The sequence below is a fragment of the Macrobrachium nipponense genome, chromosome 1 (assembly GCF_015104395.2).
Source record: "Macrobrachium nipponense isolate FS-2020 chromosome 1, ASM1510439v2, whole genome shotgun sequence".
Classification (NCBI taxonomy): domain Eukaryota; kingdom Metazoa; phylum Arthropoda; class Malacostraca; order Decapoda; family Palaemonidae; genus Macrobrachium; species Macrobrachium nipponense.
The window spans coordinates 136,264,537-136,289,441 of record NC_087200.1 but is presented as its reverse complement, the minus strand read 5'-3'; the positions used below and the strand labels follow the sequence as shown (position 1 = coordinate 136,289,441).

Here is a 24,905-nt window from a genome sequence, read left to right as displayed (position 1 = left end):
GAATGAAAATAATAAGATAACAAGGTAAATATACGGCGGTGAATGGAGACATACGGGAAAACAAAAGCAAAACACCTCATTGATCTTAGAAGGCAGGGTATCATTGACTTGACAGGGACAGTCACTGAAGTTCTGAACCACTGTAAACTGGATCGGGCCACACCCAACCGGCAGTGACTGTGCTTTATTGCATCAGCTACGGGTAAGGTTTCACATGACATTTTCATTAGTTTTTATATTTAACTAAAATCTAGTCTTTAGAAAATGTTGAAAATTAGACCTACATGTGTCCTTTGATAATTAGTGTGACCTATTCCAATTTGCGTTAAAATATGTGGAAAATATAAAAAGATAAACCTCCTGCATCCGAAGCCCATTGTAAGAAGTTGACTTCGGCAGCTGTTTTATTACTTTTCGCCTTATGATTAATTTTATGAACAGGCTGCAGGCAGTTCATGATATAGTGTGAAACAGACATTAGAGGTATCACTACAAAGGATTATCTTGACGTTATCTTGACTAGTGATAAGCATAGTCTAAGAGTCGTGGTGGCTGTTGTCAGTGTTCGTGTTCAACCTTCTCGGGTTTGTCATCAAATGTGAGTATAATTGTAGTGTCATTTTTACATATATAGGGCAGGTACAGGAATTTCGGTAGACGCTACCAATGCAGGAAGGAAGTAGGTAGGCAGTGGGCATGTGGAATACGAGTGTGTGATGAATCTTCGACCGGCCGTTGTTGTGTAGATCAGAGTCAAAGTTATCTACTTTGACTCTGGTGTAGATAAGCAGGTCTAACACTCCTGACTCCCAAGAGGATGTGACTCACCGACGCCCGTCGCGCCATTATTCCCTCTTATGAGGCGTATGGAGTTTTTCCAAAAGTTTAATAAAGCACAAGGTTTTTAAGCTAAAAATAGCTTTAGTGGTTATAATACAATTTATTATCAGGGTTTCCAATATACAAGATTTACTTCAAGGAATATTTAGTAAGAAATGTCAGTGAATATGCCAAAAAGTCTAGTTATACCGTAAATTACCAAACTAAGTGGTATTCTCTCCCTTTCTTTCGCTCCCATAATTTTTTTCATCTGAGAATTCTTAATCCTTATATTTTTTCATTCTCATGGTCCTGTTTAGGAACTGCATATTGAAGAAAATGCTGATCTTAGCAAAAAATGTTGAAATTTCAGTAGGAACTTTTGACCGTCATCTGCAACTCAGACGCCAGCTTTTTGACGGAATCCTTTCAGCGTGTCACCATGAACTGCCTTAAAGACTAGCCTCATCGATTCTAATTGTTCCATGTATTTTTTTTTATGGAACATGGAAATTTCCCTTATTCATAAAGTCATCCATTTTTTCAAAGTGTCATTGTTGCAGGCTTTCCCCCCTATTTCAAGATATTTTACAGATATGTTTTTGCACCATGGACCCTCCTATATAACATAAAGACTCTTCCTCATAGCTTCATGTTTTTTTTTTTTTTATAACTTGTTAATACCAGAAAATTCCAAACTGACCCCTACATCGTTATTTTTAGTTTTAGCTTCAATAATTTCGATCAAAATGGTGGTTATGCAAAGTTCTCGTTCATTTTCATCATCATTCGAAGGCACTTTATCCCGTTTCACCAGATATGCAGAGAGAATCGTCATTTTTAAAATAATTAATCTTAGTCTTATAACTAACCTAACAAAAAGGACGATGAGGTAAAAGCCACAATCATGTATATGATGCTGTATTTTTCCAAAATACAAAAATGTTAAAAAAACAGGGAGCTTTCGACCATTGTGCGAACGGTCGAAGTTTACTGTTTTTAACCTTTTTGTATTTAGGGAAAATACATGATCATAGCTATACATGATTGTGACTTTCAACTCATTTTTTTTCCGATCATGGCAAAATGGGGTATTCATGAGGACCAATCATCCGCCTAACTGATCCAAAAAAAGGTTCAAAGAAGTCTTGATTCACCATCTAGATCATTATATAATCTAGGCTATATAAAGAGCTCAACATATCAAATAGTCCAATCAAAGATTTGCCAGAGAAAATAACACCTTTCTGAAAGTTTAAAGAACGACTTGGATAACCTTTCAATCATATTTCTCATCTCGTGTACTATCCTACCCAAAATTTCTTTCTGGCAGATTATATCCATACCAAGGGCACTTCTCGAGTTTACATCTCCGTCCCTTGCACTGGAATACATCAATGATCAAACCGAGAAGACATCATCTCAGGATCCTGTCTTTACTTTTGCTCAGTACTTTGGCCTTATTTTTGTGATGTATTATACTCAAGCACTGATAACAATGCATGGAGCATCGTGAAGTGATGTGAGTACACAGACTTAGGTGAAAACTTTTATAAGTACGGGAATAGTGCCAAATAGAGACTAAAATAGACTGGGTATTTGGAACGTTTGTTTTTACCACGGGCCGTTTGCTTTGGGGAAAGTTAGTTTTCTATGATAAATTTTACCCGTTCTCTTTGTTTTTTTATGGGATACAGTACTAAAACAACATGTATTCGTTTCCAAGCTTTTTAAGGAGAAAGGACCCCATTGGTCTACAGTTCCTGGGAGATTATATGTCCATCGAAAATGTATGTATTGTGTTATTCAGAGAATTAAAACTTGATATTGCTGACATTTTGGACGTACAGAATGTAAGCAGGAATAAAGTGTAAACAACCGCGGACGATCCATCGTCATCACGCTGGCCAGACCTTATTCATTCGATATTTAATTGGTGAAATAAGAATACAATTACAACTTTAAGCATACCATTCAAAAGATTGAAGTTTCATCAACGTAATGTGATATATGAAAGCCCCATGCGAACTGTTTTCAAGGCAGTTTTGAGATCCAATATGGTGGCAATCGTGTGGCTGGCCGGTCTAACCACGGACAATCCACCATCTTACCCAGCCTTCTCAGCACTCATTTGAACAATGTTAGCGTATATATGTAACGTTTATTGATCTTACTCAAGATTGCAGTTGTAATCAGCACAATAAAACAACATTTTGTTGCCTATATTAGTGAAAGTATGAATCTTTTTATTCCCGGGGTCATGGTTTGAACTGAATTCATTTTTACCTTGTAATCGGTGGTTTTATCCTTACTGCCATCACAACTGAAACTCCACAGTGCTTATTTGATTGTAATTATACACATTTTGGTCTTAATTCACTCCACATTGCACTTGAACCACGTTGCTGTTCCTGTTTCCTAAGCACTCATTCTGCAAACACAGTTACGAGCAGCAGACGACTACACTTGATGAGGTGCAAAGTTTTATTCCCTTAATTGATTACTTTACTCATTATTTAGTTTAACATTTCTTCAAAATATTTATTTAACTCATGTCTATTATCCTTTTTTTGCAACCAAATTAACCCCGAAAAATTACAAATATTTCGGATGTATACTTACGAGCAGACGACGGGAGGAAAAATGACTCATCGTTGCCAATATAGTGGAGCGTCACACATACGCCGATGCATTTACAAACTGTTTCAATGAATTCTAGTTGTCATAGTAATGCAGTAATGATGAAATTGCTGTAATATGTATATATACTACAAATAGATATGCTAATTTCACTAATTTCCCCTGTTTTCTGTAAGTCTTATACCCAGTTTGGAGGGTAAACACATACCAATTGACAACACTGATAAACAATTGAAAAGCGCAAAACCCCGCAAAACGCCGCAAAGAATGCTGTAGTCCCCTTGAATAAGTACGAATACGTGCTGGTAAGAGGTTGGGGTTACGATTGTTGTGATGAAAGTGCCCCAGTGTCTATGGGTACAAGTGCTGTGCGGATTTAGCACAGGAAATGGGAAGTTTGTTGACACAAGCGACTCCGCAAACATCGAGATGACGTCAATCTTCTAAACCTTTTTAATCGTAAGTAAAAATTTCGAAAGTGTTTTGAGGTTGTGGGGACTGTTGGCCACCCTTTTCATTACCTTCTATTTAAATCTTAAAATATGGCCTTAATTTCTAACTTTGGAGAAAATACTTACTTCGAAAGGAAATTGGAGGTCTTGAGCTCCTTCTCTTACCACCAACAACTCATGACTGATGACCATCTCCGGTGTCAGGGCGTGTTAAAAGTACTTTTTCGGAAGGTGGCCTAGCCGTGGTAGTGGGTGAGTTGGCCAGTCCACGCAGTTGTTTACCCTAGTAGTTAAGTTTAGCTCAGAGAAGAAGTTCTTGGAAATAGCAAGGCAATTTGAGGATAAGCAAATTAAGATAAATGAGGGAGATAGTGTGAAAGCTGTGAATATAAGTACCTTGTATACATATGTATCGATAAGGAATGCACCCATTGAATTGTCTGATGAATTGATAATAAATATTATGAGCAGATATGGAAAAGTGGATTCAATAAGAAGCAACAGATTCAGTATGGGACCCCTGAAAGGCCTGCTGAACGGGATACGGACAATAAGGATGAGGATTAGAGATAAAATTCCTTCATCGATAAGTGTGTCTCGTTTTAACTTAAGTATATTATATAATGGGCAGAAAAGAATCTGTTACAGATGCGGACAAGAAGGCCATCTAGTGAAAGATTATAACATCGATATTATGGAAGGGAACTAGTATGTGGAATGAAAAAGACTTCCCTGACATAAGCAGGGAAAAAAATGATAATCAATCAGAGAAGGATAATGGTGATAATAGAGAACAAATAAGAGAAGGAAATAACATTGAGGGACAAGAGGTAAATGATAGCCAAAGAGGAATTGATATTAGTGAAGATAAAACTGATGTATACACAAATAGTGAAGCTGACAAAGGTCCAAGAGGAAATACTCAGGGAAACCAAGAAGGTAAAAAAATAAGTAAGGAAGAAGGATTAGAAGAGGGAAATGAAGATTATCGAATGAGTGAAGACAGTGGCGACGAGATATGTGCTCGTTTGCAGTTATATCCTGATGAAGTTGTGCAAGTAGAAACAGAAGAAGTGCATAATGAAGAAATTATAAATGGAAGAAAGATGGAATACGAAGACGACATGCAAATAGTAACCGAAAAAATAGTCAACAGTGAAGAAGACAAGCTGATACCAACGGAAAAAGAAGATCATAAAGAAGAAAAGGGTGAAGGTGAAAATGGTATGGATGTTGAGTCTATGGGGAATACTAAAATTCCTGTGGAAACCTTAATAGGGAGTGAAAAGAAAGGCAACAATAGAACTAATGGAAAGGGTAATAAGAATGGAAACGGAGATAAAAGTCAAATACTAGTACGACAAAAATGGCAATCTACTGTTAACGACAGTTCAAGTGTAAAAATTACTGTTAAAAAGGACAATGGACAGAAATGCCTAACAGTATTGAATAATAGTGAAGGAGATTGTTTTTTTTTTTTCTGAGTTGTCAAACCACTTTAAATGACAGCCAGGATATGTTTGTTGATCAGAACTCTTGGTAACACAAACATGATGATGATGATAATAGTAATGGTAAAAATAAATGTTCTAAACTGGCTAAAATAGGTACATAATTAATATGCATTTATTTTACAAAACCCAAACCAATTAAAAGCCAAGTGAGAGAAAGATTTATTTTAGAGAATATGAGAGAAGAGGAGTGCTTAGTTAGATATCAAAACGAAATAAGTAGAGCTAAACAAATGCAACAGGATAGCAATGACCCAAATGAAAAATGGAGACACTTTAGAATGGCTGTAAGTGGGTGCTGCTAATAATACAGTGCAAAAGAAAAGAGTTCGAGGTAGGAGGAAAAAACAAACTGCTTGGTGGACCCCCACACTAAAGGCCGCTGTTGCAAACAAAATGAAACTCTTCAGAAAATGGATGAAAACTTTGAATTTGGAAGATCACAATAACTATAAAGAAGCGTCGAGAGAAACGGAAAGAATAAAAGCTCAAACAAAAAGAGAAACATGGGAAAGAATAGGAGAAGATCTGGGAAATGATCTCCAAGGTACCAGAAAACTCATATATAGCACTGCCAAAAACTATAGAAAGGGAAGCCAACCACCCTCTTATGTAATCAAAGACCCTATGGATGGGACAATTTTAACCGAACCCCGAGAAATTGAATTAGGATGGAAACATCACTTTGAAACACTACTAAACAACGGAGACAATGACCTTGAAGATCATGTAGAATTTGATGTGGTTGGGGATGCAGAACCTGACATAACAACACTGGAGTTAAAAAATGCTCTCAAGAGGATGAGAAATGGTAAGGCCCCTGGAGTGGATACAATACCTGCAGAGCTCCTTAAAAACATGGGGGAGGATGGAGTCATCTGGCTACTAGAGCTAATCGACATACTCTGGAATGGGCAAATGCCACCTGAAGACTGGAGACGAGATCTAATATGCCCAATCTATAAGAAAGGTGACAAGACAAATTGCAGCAATTATAGAGGAATATCCCTAATGTCACATGCTTTTAAAAGTATATGAAAGAATACTTGAAACTAGATTGAGGATATGTTGAACCAAAAGCTGGGTGAATGGCAAAACGGTTTTCGACCAGGAAGAGGGACAACTGATATGATTTTCTCCCTCAAGATGATATTTGAGAAGAGTGGAATGGGACAGGGATAGATATATTGCTTTTATAGATCTAAAAAGAAAAGGCTTTTGATAGAGTACCAAGAATGAAAATATGGGATGCCTAAAAGACCCTTACTATGGAATCCCTGAGAAAACTTATAAGAGCAATTTATAACACCTATCAAAACATCAGATCCAGAGTAAAAACAAATCAAGAGAATGAAGACTGGTTTGAAATAAAATCAGGAGTAAGACAGGGCAGCGTCCTTTCGCCACTTCTTTTTATATTGTTCTTAGATAAATGTATGAGGGAACTAGGTGAGGATGAAGCTGCAGATATGACCATCAACCTTATGTATGCAGATGACCATGCAATGATAGCCCTCAGCGCAGAATCTCTCCAAGAAAACGTCAACAACTGGAACGCGATCTTAACAGCTAATGGAATGCGGATCAACAAGAATAAGACAGAGATCATGCACTTATCACGAACACCAAGTAACGTAGATGTAGAATTAGAAGGTCAGACATTGAAACAGTGTAGAAATTTCAAATACTTAGGAGTAGAGTTTAGTGACCAAAACGATTCAAAACTGGAAATAACTACCCGAATACAGAAATTCAGTAACAATCTGTATCTGCTCTACCCACTAATGAAAGACAGAAATATACCTCTATTTTAAGACCAATATTGACTTATGGCCATGAATCATGGACATTAACATCAAGAACTAGAAGCCAACTTCAAGCAGCTGAAATGAAAGCCCTAAGACTCATAAAAGGTGTAACAAGACTAGATAGGCTACGAAATGAAGACATTAGAAGAGAACTGGGAGTGGAGGGGATACTAGATTTTGTGGAGAGAGGACAGCTTAGATGGTTTGGACACACCAAAAGAATGGAGGAGGAGCGATATCCTATAAGGTTTTAGGAATGGACACCGGAAGGAAGGAGACCGGTAGGAAGACCAAAAATGAGATGGCTACAAAACATAGAGAGAGGAGTAGAGAGGAGAGGCTCTAGTTTGCGGGAAGTTGATGAGATGAGGCTCTATGATGATCGCCAAGAATGGAGACTGTTCCTAAAGCAGGACGACTGACAGGCCTGGAGGCCTACCTGGCGTCTGGTGAGAAAGGTGAGAAATATCCTTAAAAATGGCTTTAGTCACTGCTTCATTAATTTTTGTGTTTAAATGAGCTTAATAAGCAGTTGAAAGTAAAGATGACAGTTGATCAATATAAAATTGATGTATTTTACCTTCAAGAACATTATATTAGAGATGTGGATAAGATAAAATATTTAGAGGACTACTTTGAGGTTGTAATGAATATGCCTACTAGCTTTAAAAGTGGTACGTGTTTTTTGTTTAATAAAAAGTCAAATATCTCGGTTATTAACAGTGAAAAGGATGGCACGGGAAATATATTATTTACGAGGATACGGTATAATGATATGAACCTCTACTTATTGAATGTAAATGCACCGTCAGGTTCAAGTACAAAGAGAGAGAGGGAGAACTTATTCTCTGTGGATATTTTGTATTATTTAAGGAACACCATATCAAATTTGATTTTTGCTGGTGACTTCAATTGCGTTCTTTCGGGTAGAGATGTTAGTACAGGTAATGAGAGGTATGTATCAAAATGTCTTAAATCATTAGTACAGCATTTGGGATTGTAAGACGCTTGGTTTTCATTGAACAATACCCCCGAATATACGTACAGCCAGTTACAAAAGCGGTGTCGCCCCGCCAGGCCTGGCTCGGAGAGATCGTGCCCTTCTTCCCCTGAAAGTGGCCCACGTTCAAACAACCAGTGCATAGTTAGAGTAGTTCGAGTGGGAGGAGGAGCGAAATTACGGTAATCAGCCAAAGGAATGCATTAATGAATGTAATATATAAGGACAGAGAGAGAGAGAGAGAGAAGAGAAGAGAAGAGAGAGAGAAAGGGGGTGTGATGTAGTAGAGTACGAGGAACGGTAACGAAAGAAATGCATACAGTGTATGGAGCGAGAGAGAGAGAGAGAGCTTTTATTTCTGTTTAGTTAATATTTGAGACCTGTTTTAAGAATATTATCTTATATTTCTTGGAAAGTAATTATTATGAAATCTTATCACATCGTATTGTTTTAAATCGTTATCCTATTTTCTATATAAAAAGCTTTAAATATTGTTGGAACTGACTATTCATATTAATATTAATCAGACGGAAATATCCTTTTTCATTATCCTATAAGCAGCTCTCCTCTCTCTCTCTCTCTCTCTCTCTCTCTCTTTTCATTTGTTGCTCTGCCCTCCGTCTTATATCTCCTGGATCTACTAGTTAAATAATGGTAAACGTTTGATATGATATTTGGATGTGGCCAAGGATCACAAAACCGTAAATGGCCACTCAACCACCTTGTGCTTGGCTGCATCTATTTTTGACCTAGATTGACTGGACTGTAATTACCAGTATTACCAATAATATACGAATCTGGTCACAAAGATGTTACACACCAGGTTTTGTAGCCGTGGGTTTTATGATTCATCAATTCTGCAAGGGTAATATTGTATTAAACTATGCTAAGAACACATTGCAGGATATACTAATCAAGTACCACAGGATTTGTATTTGTGACATAACTTAATTGAGTTACCAGTATTTGAGTGTGATGGGCCACTTGGCTCCGCCTCTCCCAACCATCAAGGCTACTTAATAGAAAGTATTTTAATTTGCTATATTTCTTATATTATATTATTTTTATTATATTGTTTCCGAAACTCTTGGTGAAAATGAATGATGTGAAATGAAATGCAGTGAATGTGCGCATCGGTGCCTTAATATAATGATGGTGGGGTATAAAGGATGTATACTATTAACATATTACCTAGTGTCACAAATTATTGGGTGAGTCTTTAGACCTGTGCAAATCGGTTATGTCTTAGCTAACCTGCCACCCCCCCAACCCCCCCCCCTCCCCAAACCCGCCTTTATTTGTCGCTTCAGCGGCTAATGTCAGACCCACATTGTCGGTGTTCCCCCTCCAAGCTATTCAAGAAACCCATTACTTTCGATATTTCCTGTTCATTCTTTCTTTTACATATCCATGTTTTTAATTTTGATAATGAAATAATTGTAAATATTTAGAAAATTTAATGGCGTATGAAACACTGTCATCCGAGTATTATTTTACCTTCCAAAAAACATCCACCAGAACGATCTCATAAAAACTGTAAGACCTTGAAACCCCCAACATGAGGACGTGGCGGGGGTAGAAGGAAATAACAAGGTCGGGGTTAAAGGTGATGGGGGACAGGTGCATTGGGTGACCTTAATGTAAGGCTTAACAGGGTTTGCGTATCAACATTTATAAGGTGGTGATCGTAATACCTTCACCGATAATAGTTAATATCAATGATTCTAACTCACCATGACGACTGGTACGTAGCGTTATATGGTTAGTGAGATAATCTTTGTATATTTATTTATTAAAGGAGGGAGATTAACCATCCCAGTGAGTCAGGCTTGACTCCCACAGGGCTAGCCCGAAAAATTCCGGGAGAAATATTTATATATATACATATCTACATATATATATGTAGTATATATGTATATATATATATATATATATATATATAATATATATATATAGATATATATATATATAGATATGTATATATATATATATATATATATATATATATATATATAAATATATATATATATATATATATGTATCTATCTATCTATATATATATATATATATATATATATATATATATATATATATATATAATCTTCGAGCTACAAATGTCCTTTAATATCTAATTCGCTCTACCTCGGAATTGATATATTTTCATATATGTCCAACTGGACGGTGGTTCGATCCCATGGGGGGACGAAATTATTATCAACTAAAAATTCCCCCTCGGTACATATATGAAAATATATCAATTCCGAGGTAGAGCGAATTAGATATTAAAGGACATTTGTAGCTCGAATGATTTATATGAATCACAGTGATGTGATAAGTATTCATAACAAGGCTGCGTGGGTCAAACGCTCGAATCGGCTAGCATGGTTGAGGGGGTTTCATATCGATTCTAATTACGAATACACCGAGATCGGCGGTGATTTGTAATAGTCAGAATCGATATAAACTTATAGCCTCTCTGCTAGCAGACTCAGTAGCGTCACTGTCCGTTCCTAATTTCGTTCCTCGTCCAACTGGACGGTGGTTTGATCCCATGGGGGGACGAAATTATTATCAACTAAAAATTCCCCCTCAGTACATAAATGAAAATATATCAATTCCGAGGTAGAGCGAATTAGATATTAAAGGACATTTGTGTAAGTGTTTACATAATAAAAATAGGGAATGTTATTCCATATATATATAAAAGACTAAAACTAAAGAGGTCAACCAGATTGCTTGCAGGAATGTGGTCAGACTAGAGACGCTAAAGATGACGTATACAATAAAAGTAGGCTAAGATAACATGCCGTTTAGCCATCATCATTGGCAGAAGCGATCAAGCTATCGTCATTTGAAGACTTGTACAATCCTACTTGATCTTCACCATGTAAATTCAGAGAATATAAGTATTTTTGTACTTCGTGGTTTCTACTAGATCCTCACCTAATCACCGAATCATCATGAGTTTAACACATCGTCATCATAACCAAGAAGATAATACCGACTTCGTAAGTGATCTACAAACCCCAAGACACTCCATTGAATATGGACGTGCAATACCAACCGACTTAGCGTAAGATTATCGCAAGTCTAACATTACCTCATAGGGCACCTTATTATACAAGGCAACGGCCCTAAAAGTGGTGGCAGCGTCACAGAAGAACTCTACAACTTCTCCGAAGTCAAACCAGAATAATAAATCATGAAGTCAACGACGACGGAAGCAAGAGATTCTTCAAGCAACTTAGTATCATCGTTTAGTGAATAACTTCAAGAAACAAAACCGACGTGTCCTTTTTCCTACGGCAACGCAACCTTCGTCTCTCATTAGAATCATTCAAAAAAACATTGTTAGTGAGCGTTTCCGGCACTTCAAGAAACAAACCGAACGCGTCTGCAGCATCGGATCTTAAAGGGCTCGAATCATCGAAAAAACGCGCACGGGGGAAACTCAAGCCAAAAACCAGGTCATCCGCTAAATAGAGAAGGACCAAGGCCGTGTGTCATTATCGGAACACCGTGACTTCCCACAAAAGCAAGCTAAGTACAATTTTTTATTCATTTGGAGTAACTTTGAGTGTTTCCTTTGCAGGTCGAATTCGTTATTCCTGTGGCTGAAGTTACGAGACATTCTTAATCTTACCTTTTTACAGAAATTATCTACATCATCGAGATTTTGCTACTGCGAGTTTTTTTTTATCTTTGAGTGTCTGTTTCCAGAAGTTCTACTGAAATATCAGAATCATATACTATGTTAATTTTATCATTTTGGGTGATTATTAATCCCTTACGTAACAAATCATATTAACAGTGTGCGTTTACGCAGTGGACGTCTGTATTTATACAGATGCATGGATAGAGTCGTTAGGCACCGTAGTGATTAGAAAACACACAAAAACAAGTGGAACACCCGTACAAATCTAGATAAATTAGAGGTAACACTATTTCGGGTCATGACAATAAATACTCCTGTTGCAAGTCCCGATCGCAGCAGTTTTAGCCTTGAGTTTTTTTGAGTTATTTAAAATATCGAACCTCAGTGACTCAACTTAACTTTAAAAATACGGCTGGATTGCAAGGAATAACATGCCTATAAAAAACTTTCATTAGGCTAAATGCGCTGACCAGGGTCCCTCACTATTTCAAATTTTAGCAAAGAATGAAGTAAACAACAGCAAGTACAAACAATTAATATTGAATGCAGTAGAAATAACTTTTCTTAATAGTAATCGCTCAATTCCTAATAGTTCGTCATTCATACTTTCGCTGCTTTATACGTAACCAACAACAGAATGCAAAAAACACACAATACGTTGTCGATAGTAATAAAGAGAAGGATCCTAATTATTACATAAAGAAATAGGTAAACAGTAGCCCTTTCAGAAACAAACAAATCGTGCTTAAAGCATACTTGGTTACTATGTCATCCAGTCAGACGGTCAGGGTCAGTTAAATCTGCCGAGTTTTCAAAGCAAAGCACATTCCATTTAAGCGACTTCAGCGGAAAGGGAGAGCGATGTTGAAAGAATTAAAAAGGAATTTCCCTATGCATCACATGACCGTATCAAGTAATCAGAGCAGGTTTTCGTTTTTTTTAAATACGTAAGTTATTATAAGTAGTGGTGGATAAAACCCGACTGTACGCGCCGTAAATTTAGAATATCTTGTTTTATTATTTTAGTACACGTAATATCCTGTATTTACGGACTCACCGTCTGTTGTTCGAACTTCCCTAATGAGAAGTCCGGATAAGCGAGCGCTTACAGATACCTCTATAGTTATAAAAAAACATTGATCTGTATCTAGTGTAATTGTAAGATATCCATCTAGGGATACACAAAATATTATCTTACATCCTGCAAAATAAGGCGTGTTTATCAAAGGAAAATCCTATAAACCTTCAACACTATTAAAATCCGTTTGAACAAAAAAGAGACAGTTAATCAAATAATAACTTATATAAAGGAACTATACATTTTGTCTCATAAATCGTAACATTGTTCAAATGACCCAACAGAATTCCCTTCTCCCACACCCGCAGTCGCGGTTTGCACGCAAAATCTCGAGAAGCATGCACCCTCGAATGTCTTAGTGCGTGTACAAAAGATCTTTTGCCTGGGAAATGAAATTTTAATCCTTCCCGACACTCTGAAATATAACGATTTCTGCGAACAAAGCCCTAGAACACGGTTTTTTGACTAGCAGCACAAGTTAAATCTAGTGATCCACAAACGTATACATATCGTGGATACGGAAGTTATAAATATCGCATTTTTTATTGTTGCTAATTTTTAATCCCGCCCAATCAGTCGTGGATGAATCTCTATATTCTATCTAAAGTAATATCAGTAAAGTCATTCAAGCAGAGATGATTCAGCAGAAATTTTTTTTTTTATTTTTTTTTTATCTTTTATCTGAATACCAGGAAGTTTCTCCACTAGCGAGTGATCTCTGGGGGGGAAAAAAAAACGGATGTAATTTAACACAACATACTGGTCTAACGGACATAAACATAAAGCCATATGACGTACCTTTGCATAGACTCCCAATGAAATTTCAAAATAGAGATAAATGACGAAGTGAAAAATGTTAGTAATAGGAGTCATTAGGAACTCAAATAAGCCCATATAATTTTTTTTTCCCTCAAACGTCATGCCATAAAAAGATCGGACTTGGCGTATCTGCGTAGATTCTGGTCGCTTAAACAAGGAAACGACTCCGATAGTTTCCAGTGCCATGTACCGACGACATCTTATCTCTGTTAGGTTAGAATAAATTTTTCACCAGCTTGGACTTACTTAAAAGCTTTTACCAGATACCATTACCTCATACACCGTTTTCAGCACACTCAGGGGACATTATCGATTTTTACGTATGCCTCCGGCTTACGTTGCGCTTTCCCCAATTACAATATAGTGTTTTGGAGACTTTTAAGCGGTAACCTACATGCCTATATGGATGATCTTGTAATCTTTTCTAAATACCTTAGAAGTACATTCACATAAACTAGAGCTAGTGCTACAGAGACAAAGACAAATAATCTCAGAGTAAAATATCTAAATGTGAGTTTTTAAAAAACCGAACATGTTTTATCTAGGTTTTTTAGGTGTCTAGTCAAGGTCTTAAAGTAGTCCATGGTAAGGTGTCGGCTATTCATAACTTTCTGGTACCTATTAACGTAAAAGGGGGATACAGCACTTTTGCGCTGTAGTGGGTATTACAATCGTATGTAAATATGTAACTCTTCAATCATGACAGCTCCTTTAACAGATCTTACGAAGAAGAGCGTAGATTTATTATGGTCTAAAAAGCATCAACAGGCGTTCGATATCTTAAAAGCGGAATAATGCAGCTCACCTAACTAAAAAATCCCTGATTTAAATAAGGAATATTTTTTTATTGCAACAGACGCCTCAGACCAAGGGGTAAGAGGGGTACTACTTCAGTAATATGATAAACAGTTCTTTCCTATAGCTTTTTATTCACGTAAACTAAAACCCTCTGAAAGTAAATATGCAGTAATAGGCAAGGAAAGGCTAGGTATCTTTAACTCACTAGTACATTTTAAGTTCATAATCTATGGCTATCCTGATAAAGTCCTTACTGAACATGAGTCCTTTACGAGTTTTTCAAAGGCTTTAATCACAGTCCAAAGGAAATCGTGACAAATGATCATTCAGGTCTTTGGAGCCAAGATAAGATATCTACCTGGGAAAGCAATTATCATAGCTGACGCAGTATCCCACAATCCCGCACCATACTGCAAAGAACCATTAATTAGACTAAAAAATATAGAAACATCCGTGCCTATTGTTAAAACCGTATCTAAACAAGAAAATTCCTTAACCCAAGAGATTGCGAGCATTGAATATCTGGGTTGGAGCGCAGAACTGTTACAAACTGAACAAAGCAAGAGTCAACAGACATAGCCAAAACAATTAAAAAACACTTCCGAAACGGAAACAGAGTCAGCAGCAATAAAAGCAAACAATAAACACTTTGGGACGGAAACAGGGTCAGCGGCTAACCGCAAAAAAACAATAAACACTTACGAGCAGAAACCCTAAAGCAAAAGTATATTTACAGTATGTGTATCAGAATTATGTAATCAAATGTAGTATTATATGTAGGTCCGTGACGAGGAAAACCCGAAGAACACAGCAGATGGCTAACGACCAGGTAGTAATAATAATCTCTTTCATACCAATCGTCATAAACTGGTTGCATTCCGTCATCCAGGGTTCCCTATTATGTCACAGAAAGCCAAATCACTGTTTTACTGGCCTACGATGCTTACAGATATAAAAAACACATAACTAATTGTAACACGTGTCATGAAACAAGGGATACACTAAGACACCTGTCAGATTTAGGGGCCTATCCTGTGCCAAATCAATCCTTGAAAGAATATACGTAGAATATTAACAGAATTACGAGTCTGACAGAGGTGGGAACAAACCAACTTCTTAGTGTTAATAGTTCCTTGACACGTTATTAGAATTAATAGAACCACAAACAAACACTGCAATTGAGTGCGTTAGGAATATTTATGAGTGCTAAATCAGTAAACATGGAATTCAACACAATAATCTGTGACTCGGGTGGTGTAAATCAATAATAATCTCCATAACGCGTTGTGTGAATTCCTATCCATTAAGAAAACCAATAATATATCATCCCAGTCAATCGGTTTTGTAGAATAAGAGATAAATAAGAAAGTGTCAATGTCTTACGAGTTACAACTCGTGATATTGGATCCGAAACTGGATTTATAGCGGTTTTCGCGGTTTTAAATACCTTTATCATTCCTATCTTGTATCTGTAGAAATGATACCGTAAGTAGCCTTATACGGTACGCCGCTAGAACACTTTTCCACATATTCAAGCCAACCATTAATTTATTCAAATATATATCATAAAAAAAAAATATATAAATAAATATAAAAATAAATAAATATGGATACAAGTGGAGTCAATATAATACACTCCGTAAGAAGTCGGACGGGTTACAAACTATAATAAAAAAGGAATCAACGATAAAAATCAATTAAGCCAAAAACGTAAACCATAGGTTAATTAAATATACCAAATATTATGCGTAAAGATTTGAACTCTAACTCAACGCTTTAGTGATGACAAATAAGCTAAAAGTTCAAACACATATCAAAACCTACTGACATATTGTCTGTCCCAGTGATTTATATTCGTAGTCAATGAAAAAAAAAATAATAATAATAAATAAAAAATAAATAAATAAAATAAAATAAAAGAGATTTTAAAGTCAGGAAGTCTAGAAGTGGGAAAATGTTTATCAACTATGGAATAATCCTATATGAATTCTTTCATACAGGGCTAATAATATATATAGAATTTGTATGGAAACCTTTTTCATTAGTTTGAATAAGGAATATTTAATTTAACATAATTACAACCATGCAGATTTCCAACATGAAACTAATACATTGTTCAATTTTGGTACTGTTTTTTTTTCAGACATTCTTCTCATGTGGGTGGAGAATTAAAACAAAAAATATCATTTGAAAATACTAAAGTCGTATCTCTTACAGCAAGTCACGTAACTCTTAGCTGGCTGAGAGCAATCTCCTGCCAAGTGACGACGTCATCATTGCCGTATCAGCATTTGTTCCTTTTAACCTCAATAATCTGCTTACACGGCTTCATCTGTGTGTCGTCTCTGCTTGCGAAGCAGATTGACTGGAGAAAGGAATGCTTAGCTCATGAACTTCACATGACATACCACATAACCTATTCTTATCCGTGTGTGCAATGCAATTTTAGTTAAGGACTTGCAATCGTTTTAAAATGAATAAACAAAATAAGCAAATAGAATTTCTATAACAACAAAATGAATTAATTTTTTTCTGAACCTCATAGACAATTAGAGTCAATAATTCAGCTTATGACATGGGTAAACGGACATTTAGAATTATCAAGTTATGGATATGAAATATTTACTTGCAACATTAGTCTATCACAATTCAAGTAAAATCACATTTATGGGAAAAGTCACATTTTCTTGAAAAAACCAAAGTTTATATAGAAATTAGTTACATAGTGGGTTCTTTCGTTGCATCGCCTGCCTATAAATAAAGTTTTAAAAATTAACCTCAGAGGATGCGCGCGAGAAAATTGAATATGAAACTTTTGTTAGGGCACATAGGATCAGATTTTATCACAACTTAATTTCAGTTAGCATAGAGAAATACAGAATCATGATTAATCTTCTCTTTGACTCTTATGTTGCCTGGCAATCTTACAAATAGCTCCGTTTTCCACTTCTTTGTCTAGTAATTTACTACCAGTAATATCGAATTTTCTTTGGGATTCTTATTGATATCTGTTTATTTTTTATAATTATGGATATTTTTACAGTCATCATAGACCTGTATAGGTTCACTCATTGTAATGCCATGGATAAAAAGTCAAAAAAGTTTGTACAGCTGACTCTTTTGAATTCCAAAATATCAGCGAATTCATGTGGGTTAAGTCTGGTCTAAATGGCTCTCTCCCCTCCCCTGTATTTGGATGTCGTCTGAATTTACTTTGCCCTTGTGACAAGTATAATTTCACTCGCAGGCTGATTAATGGAACCTGTTACAGTATCCTGCAGTACGAGAGTTTCACATCGCAACTTCAAAAAATCATTCGTCGCTGCGGACGACGGCAGTCGAGTAACAACCGCCTACAATGTGAAAGGAATAAGCACCATCATGGACTTCTTCGACCGACACCGTATCTCGTCGTTAATCTCGTTTTAATGCGGAACGCTCCGGCGGCTGTCGGAAATCGACTACAAAAGGGACATACTTCCGACAAATTACGACCCGAAGGATATTCAACTCTACTTTGCTGGCGAAGGACTCGTGCTGGGGATGATGTTATTCATCGCGAACGTAATCGTGTAGCTTAGGATGCAGAGAATAAGTATGAGCGCAAAATAGAACGTTGGACCCGCCCAGGCAAATTTTCCCCTTGTTTTAACCATTGAAATTGGCTGTTTCATTTGGCTATAGGTGGTTGTCTGGAACTGTGTAATGGATGAAAAGTTGTTCAAACGCTAGTTAAATGTGAAGTAGTATAACCTCGGTCATGTATCCTATATATATAAAGTATCATGTATCCTATATATAAATAATCATAAATAACAGAATCGAAATATATCTTTGCGTGTGCGCAATAGGAATCTATTTAAAGTGCACATATATTAATCATAATTATATGAATCCATATACATATGTATAAACAAATCAGGTAGCCTATAATCAATCTGTTACCTTTTATCTTACCAATAACTGCAGATATATAACATTTAGCATAAAAATCAACGAATCAATCAGCATAAACATTAATAATTTTATCAATTCATATATGAAATTTTTTATCAGTTAAAATATGATTTTTATCATGTTAATCTTCATTCTATGCAATTATCAGAGTACAATTATTATTTTTAGTTTTTAGGCATATGTATCTTAATGAGATGAAGTGAAAAACTGATCATTATATATCACGTGATCACTATTATTTACCAATATCATTGTTTTATATTTTATTTACTCGAATCAATTCATGTACACCATGAATTTTTATTTACTTATATATATATATATATAATATATATATATATATATATATATATATATATATATATATATATATTCACATAGTGTCTGTATCACACTCCTATAAGTCAAATGCAAGTCAAGTTTGAGTAATATTCAGTAGTTGGTTTTGGTAGCTGACCGAGCTAATGTAAGTGTTTACATAATAAAAATATGGAATGTTATTCCATATATATAAAAGACTAAAACTAAAGAGGTAAACCAGATTGCTTGCAGGAATGTGATCAGAAAAGAGACGCTAAAGATGACGTATACAATAAAAGTAGGCCAAGATAACATGCCGTCACCTGTAGTCATTCATTTGTTTATAAACTCTAGTCCAAGCTCCCTGCTTGAGACAACTACCGCGACCTATAATTCAAACGGCCTACGTGATCTGTAGCGTGTCTCATTTTGATTGTGTGTTCGTATGTAACTATGTCATCTGATTGTATGTTCATATGTTCGAGCTACTGTCTGTTCCTTTATGACTGGTAACGGAGATGGTAGTAGCAGCAGAATAGAGTTAGCTATCGTCATTAGAAGACCTGTACCTCTTTACTTAAGCTTTATCATGTAGAGAGAATAGAATTAGCCATCATCATTGGCAAAAGCGATCAAGCTATCATCATTAGAAGACTTGTACAATCCTACTTGATCTTCACCATGTAAATTCAGAGAATATAAGTATTTTTGTACTTCGTGGTTTCTACTAGATCCTCACCTAATCACCGAATCATCATGAGTTTAACACATCGTCGTCATAACCAAGAAGATAATACCGACTTCGTAAGTGATCTACAAACCCCAAGACACTCCATTGAATATGGACGTGCAATACCAACCGACTTAGCGTAAGATTATCGCAAGTCTAACATTACCTCATAGGGCGCCTTATTATACAAGGCAACGGCCCTAAAATTTGTAGCTCGAATGATTTATATGAATCACGGTGATGTGATAAGTATTCATATATATATATATATATATAATATATATATATATATATATATTATATATATATATATATATATATATATATATATATATATATATATATATATATATATATATATATATATATATATATATATTATTTATGATATAAAAATTAGAACAAAAATATCTACATTTTATTTATAATACCTATTTTTCATAAAAACGTTAAAATCCTAAAAACAGAGAAACTCAGAATATAAATCTCTCATTAAAATTACTTCAGTTTTCTTACCATTTTGATTTGATGATTCCTATGGAGAAACTATTCGTTTTATTTGTTTCAATTAATTGTTTTCCGATTCATCATTCCAAATTTCCTGCGATTTTTTAACCATATAACTTCTTAAGTATAGTTATATAATCCTTGTCAGAAAGTTTAATGTCGAGGTGTGGTAGATGTATGGCCGATTTAGCAGCGGCAACTGCTTTCTCATTACCGACTACTCAACATGGGCCGGAATCCAGCATATTTCAATATTTACCCCGCGAGAATATAGTTGGTTAAGGAGCTCTTTAATTTGTAATATCAGTTGATTTCTATCTGTGTAACCTTTGAGGGCTTCTATGACACTTCTTGAATCTGAAAAGATAAAAAAATTGAGTCACCTTATTCAATTGTTTCAACCGTGTCAATTGTCAATAAAATCGCTGATAGTTCAGAAGTAAATACTGATGCTTCACTAGGTAATGAGAGCCGACTTCTTTTGTCTTTGGATACTGCAGCACAGCCAATCTCCATTGAAGACTTAGAGCCATCAGTTATATAGCATAGCGAGGTCTGTTCCTCTGAATATGTTCCAAGGTATGCTGTTTATGGTGACTCGGAGTATAGTTATATCTTTTTGATAAATAAAAAAGATGAGGGCGTATTCTTGTTTTCGTTATGATCCAAGGAGGAGGAAAAAAGATGGTTGCATAAGATTAATTCTAATGTTTGTTGGTTGTAATAGCCTATTCGCTCTAATTGGGAATGGTGGTTCATGATTGTTTATAAATACATCGCTTTGATTAAAGTTTCTTTGTTGGAGAATTGGTTGATAGGAGCTTCAGTGCAATTCGCATTGTTACAAAATCTCGATGTAAGGACAAAGGTGGCTCCCCACTTTCACATAAGACTGAGATATTTGGGGAAGATCTAAATGCTCCACTACAAAGACTAAGGCCTCGAGTATATAATGGGTCTAAAGACTCTAGGGTAGCTTTAGATCCTGATCCATATATTGGGCTACCATAATCTATTCTAGATAAGACTAAGGCTTCATAGATCGTCAGTAGAGTTGATCTCTTTGCTCCCCATATTGTATGAGACAACTTCATCATTTGGTTAAGAGCATTATTAAATTTAGATTTGATGTATGATATGTGCGCTTTCCAATTGAGGTGGGTATCGAATATTAGTCCCAAAAATTTTATCTTATCCTGGAATTGGATTTGAGCGTCGCCCAATGTGAGATCTATATCCTGGTTTTGCTGCCATCTGCTATTCTTGTAGAACATTATTGCCTTGACTTTTTTCAGCTGAAAGTCTGAAACCAACAGAAGCAGTCCAAACTTGTATTTTACGAGTAGCGTTATTCAGAATTCTTTATAAGTGACGAAGATTATTTGACGAGTAGTATATTGCAAAGTCGTCCACATACAGACTACTTTTCACTCCCTGTGGCATTTGAGCAACTATGCCATTACCTCCTAATGAAAAAATAGTTCCACTTAAGGCACTACCCCTGGGGTGCACCACAATCAAGGTTGAAAGATTCTGAATACATATTGTCTATGCGAGTTTGGAATGTTTTTCCACTAATAAAATTTCTAATAAAAATAGGAAGGTGTCCTCGAAATCTGTTGTGATGTAAGGACTTTAGTATTGAATGCCTCCAAATAGTATCTTATGCCTCTGGACGACAAAAAATATGGCTACTGTGATTTGCTTTCGTTCAAAACCTCTACGGATATAATTTTCCAAGTGTGATAGAGAATCCAAGATTGATCATTCTGTTTGAGGGCCAAATTTTGAAGCTGATGAAATGTTGTCACTACGTAAACGCCGGTTCAATCTATAATTTACCTTCTAGTAATTTCCATGCGTTTGGAAATAGATGTTGTGTCCAAAGATGATTATAGAAATCTAATAGATAGGCCTTAGCCAAAGGGGCTAGATTTTTTTATCATATCAAAAATTATATTATCTTTACCAGGGGCCGTTGAACTACAATTTGATAATGCAAATTCTATTTCCTATGTAGTAAATCTTTTATTGTAGAAGATATCTTCCACTGTATCAAAATTCAGTGGAATTGCTTCATCTTTTCTTTTAATGGATCGAAAGTGGGCATCCAAATCATTTATGCTGCTTATGTTTTCAATACTGCGTCCAATAACATTTGAGATTACCTGTGTATCATGAATTAGCGAGGCATTATGCATTAATGCATGTCTGGCAGGTCTGCTATATGAGCCATTAATTTCTCTAAATTTCTGCCATACCTTTTGCATTGAAGTAGTTTCTGATATACTGGATACATATTTTTGCCACGAATATATCTTCCATTTTATTGCTTCGTTTCTGAATTTAGCAGATATCTTATTAAAATAGGGTTTCATAATACAGATTTCTATAGCTATATCAATGAGTTTGTTTATGGTATTTCACAGCATTAGGGGACCAGTACTAAAATTTTTAATTTTTTTTTTTTAAGGTTTCTAATTTTCTTCTAATTGCATGCTCTTCATTCATTAATTGAGTTAAAGTCTCTGACCACCAACGAACCGAGTGTCTCATTGGTCGGGCATTCACTAGAGATGTACATAGATTTGTCAGCTGCTTTTGTGATGAAGTTTTCGGAGAAATCATTTGTTTCATCCCGATCTTGTGAATAATTGAAGGGAGGCATTTGACCCGTATAAAATTTAAACTTATCCCAGTCAGCTTTATTTGTATTATAATGTTGAATACGAGTAGTTTGTGTATGTCCCAACATGGTTATCAAAATAGGGAAATGGTCACTGCCATATAGGTCATCTAGGACGTTTCATTCAAATCTATCAATAATATTGTTGGAACAGAGTTACATCTGTTGATGAAGATGTTCCATGAGTTTTTGAATAGCAAGTGCTCATATCTCCATCGTTTAATATACAGAGGTTATTATAATTTAATATTTGTTCAATCTTGGAACCATTTGTATCAACTAACACAGTTCGTGTCTCAAAGGGGATTGCGCGCGTTGAAGTCTCCAGTTAACATGAAATCCTCTTGCATATCTGGAAAATCTTTGGGTAAATTTTTCAGATCATAGTTGCAAGAAGGTTGATTGTACATATTATAAATATTAAAGGTGATATCATTCAGATGTAATTTAACTCCAGATAATTGAAACTCTGAAGTGTTAATTATCATGGCATCGTAAGTTACTTCGTTATGAATATATATCGCATTTCCTAATGAATCAGAGTTAGGTTTCTGTTTCACTGCGCTATCATTACTTTTTTTTATTAGGTTTCGATTCTTTAAATATTACTTCCTGATGTTTACTTTGATTATGATTTGCTTTATTATCATTTGGATTATGGTTAGGTTTTTCTATAAAATTTCCAAGATGAACAGTGCCTGTTGCACGCTTCTTTGTAAGAAGATCAACACATACAACCAGTAGTGTGCATTTCTAGTTTACCATATTGTTTTTCATTTTTTTTATTTGTTGACAAAGTTATCGATTACATTATTAATTTTGTGTATATTCATGTTCTTAGTATCATTAATTTCAGATAAGAAGCAATCATTGCACTCGCAAGAGATTTTGTGGGCAGTTTTATTTCTCGGTTGTTTTGTGAGAAATCATTGATTTCCCAGTTATCCTTATAACTGGAGAAAGATTTATTTCTTAGAGGGGTGCATTGGTAATTGGATTTTCTTCAATTACTTGCGGATCAGAAGGATTCATATCGGCCTCGTCCTTTACCACATGTTTAATGGCTTCAATAATTGTTATCTTGAATTCAGATTCAGTGACTTGGAGTTGAGGCAATGTATTTGTTTCTTCAACAAGTCGATTTGGTACTTTAACCAACAAATCTTCCTCCATAATAGCATTAGAAGAAACTTCTTCAGGTTCACCCAAACATTCTTCTTTTTTAGATTTTTTAAATTTTATTTTGGAAGGGTTGCATTTTCAAGGACCCGTTTTTATTCTCTCAGGTTTAGATTTTGGAGGTTCAAGATCAACCATATCCACTTCGGAGAGATCTTCTATATCTTTGGAAGTCTCCTTGGTGGTGAGTATCCCAAATCTGTTTTGTATTGGCGTAAGAGTTTCTTGTTTATTTGTAGGGCTTTGAGTGTCATTGCTTTTTGCATTTTCATTTATTCTATTGGTATACTTATGCTAAAATGAATAAGGAGGCGTAGCTGTATTAGTACAAGAATAATATGGTCCAGGGTGACTCGATGAAGAAGAGTTGGAGAGGCTATGATTCTGCAAATTAGGTCTTATGGAAGAAAGCACCGTTTTTGAGCCATCAGTCGACTCATGTGGACTGGATAAAATACTTGAATAAGTTGTTCCTCTGGTATTATTATTTCCCAAGAGTTTTTTCCTGGCTGCTCCAAAGGTAATATGCTCATTATTAGCTGTTTCAACCAAAGCCTGTTCCACTTTATATTGGTGACATTGTCTAGAGTTCGGAGAATGAACTCCCTTCCAATGGAAATAAAATTTCTCTTATGCATTCTGAAGAGAGATCATGGAACAGCAGTTCAAACATCTTTTCACATTGGTGCATCTGACACTGACATGGCCAAAATCATAGCACCTATAACACAGCATGGGCCTTGGGTGAAATTTTTTGACATGGATGTTTAAGTGTCTAATTTTAATATAGTCAGGAAGATATGGTGTGGAAAACACCAATAAGATGGCATTTGCTATTTCCTTTTAGTTTTTTAACGGTAGGAGGGAACCTCTTCAGTATGGCCTCTTCTGAAAACTCACAGAGATCACCACAATAAATTATTCCCTTTGCATGGTTGAGGGTGTGGTGAGGAAAGACACTCAGAA

General features: G+C 35.6%; 1 protein-coding gene across 1 annotated transcript in view; it reads left to right on the top strand.

Moving 5' to 3' along the window:
- The first annotated feature begins 2,154 nt into the window (after positions 1–2,154).
- Positions 2,155–24,905, top strand: part of LOC135218946 (uncharacterized) — a 35,134-nt gene continuing 12,383 nt past the window's right edge. Inside the window, exon 1 of the mRNA XM_064255385.1 lies at positions 2,155–2,341. Within this exon, the coding sequence (XP_064111455.1) occupies positions 2,322–2,341 (20 nt within the window). The 5' untranslated portion in view covers positions 2,155–2,321. The remainder of the gene's footprint in view (positions 2,342–24,905) is intronic.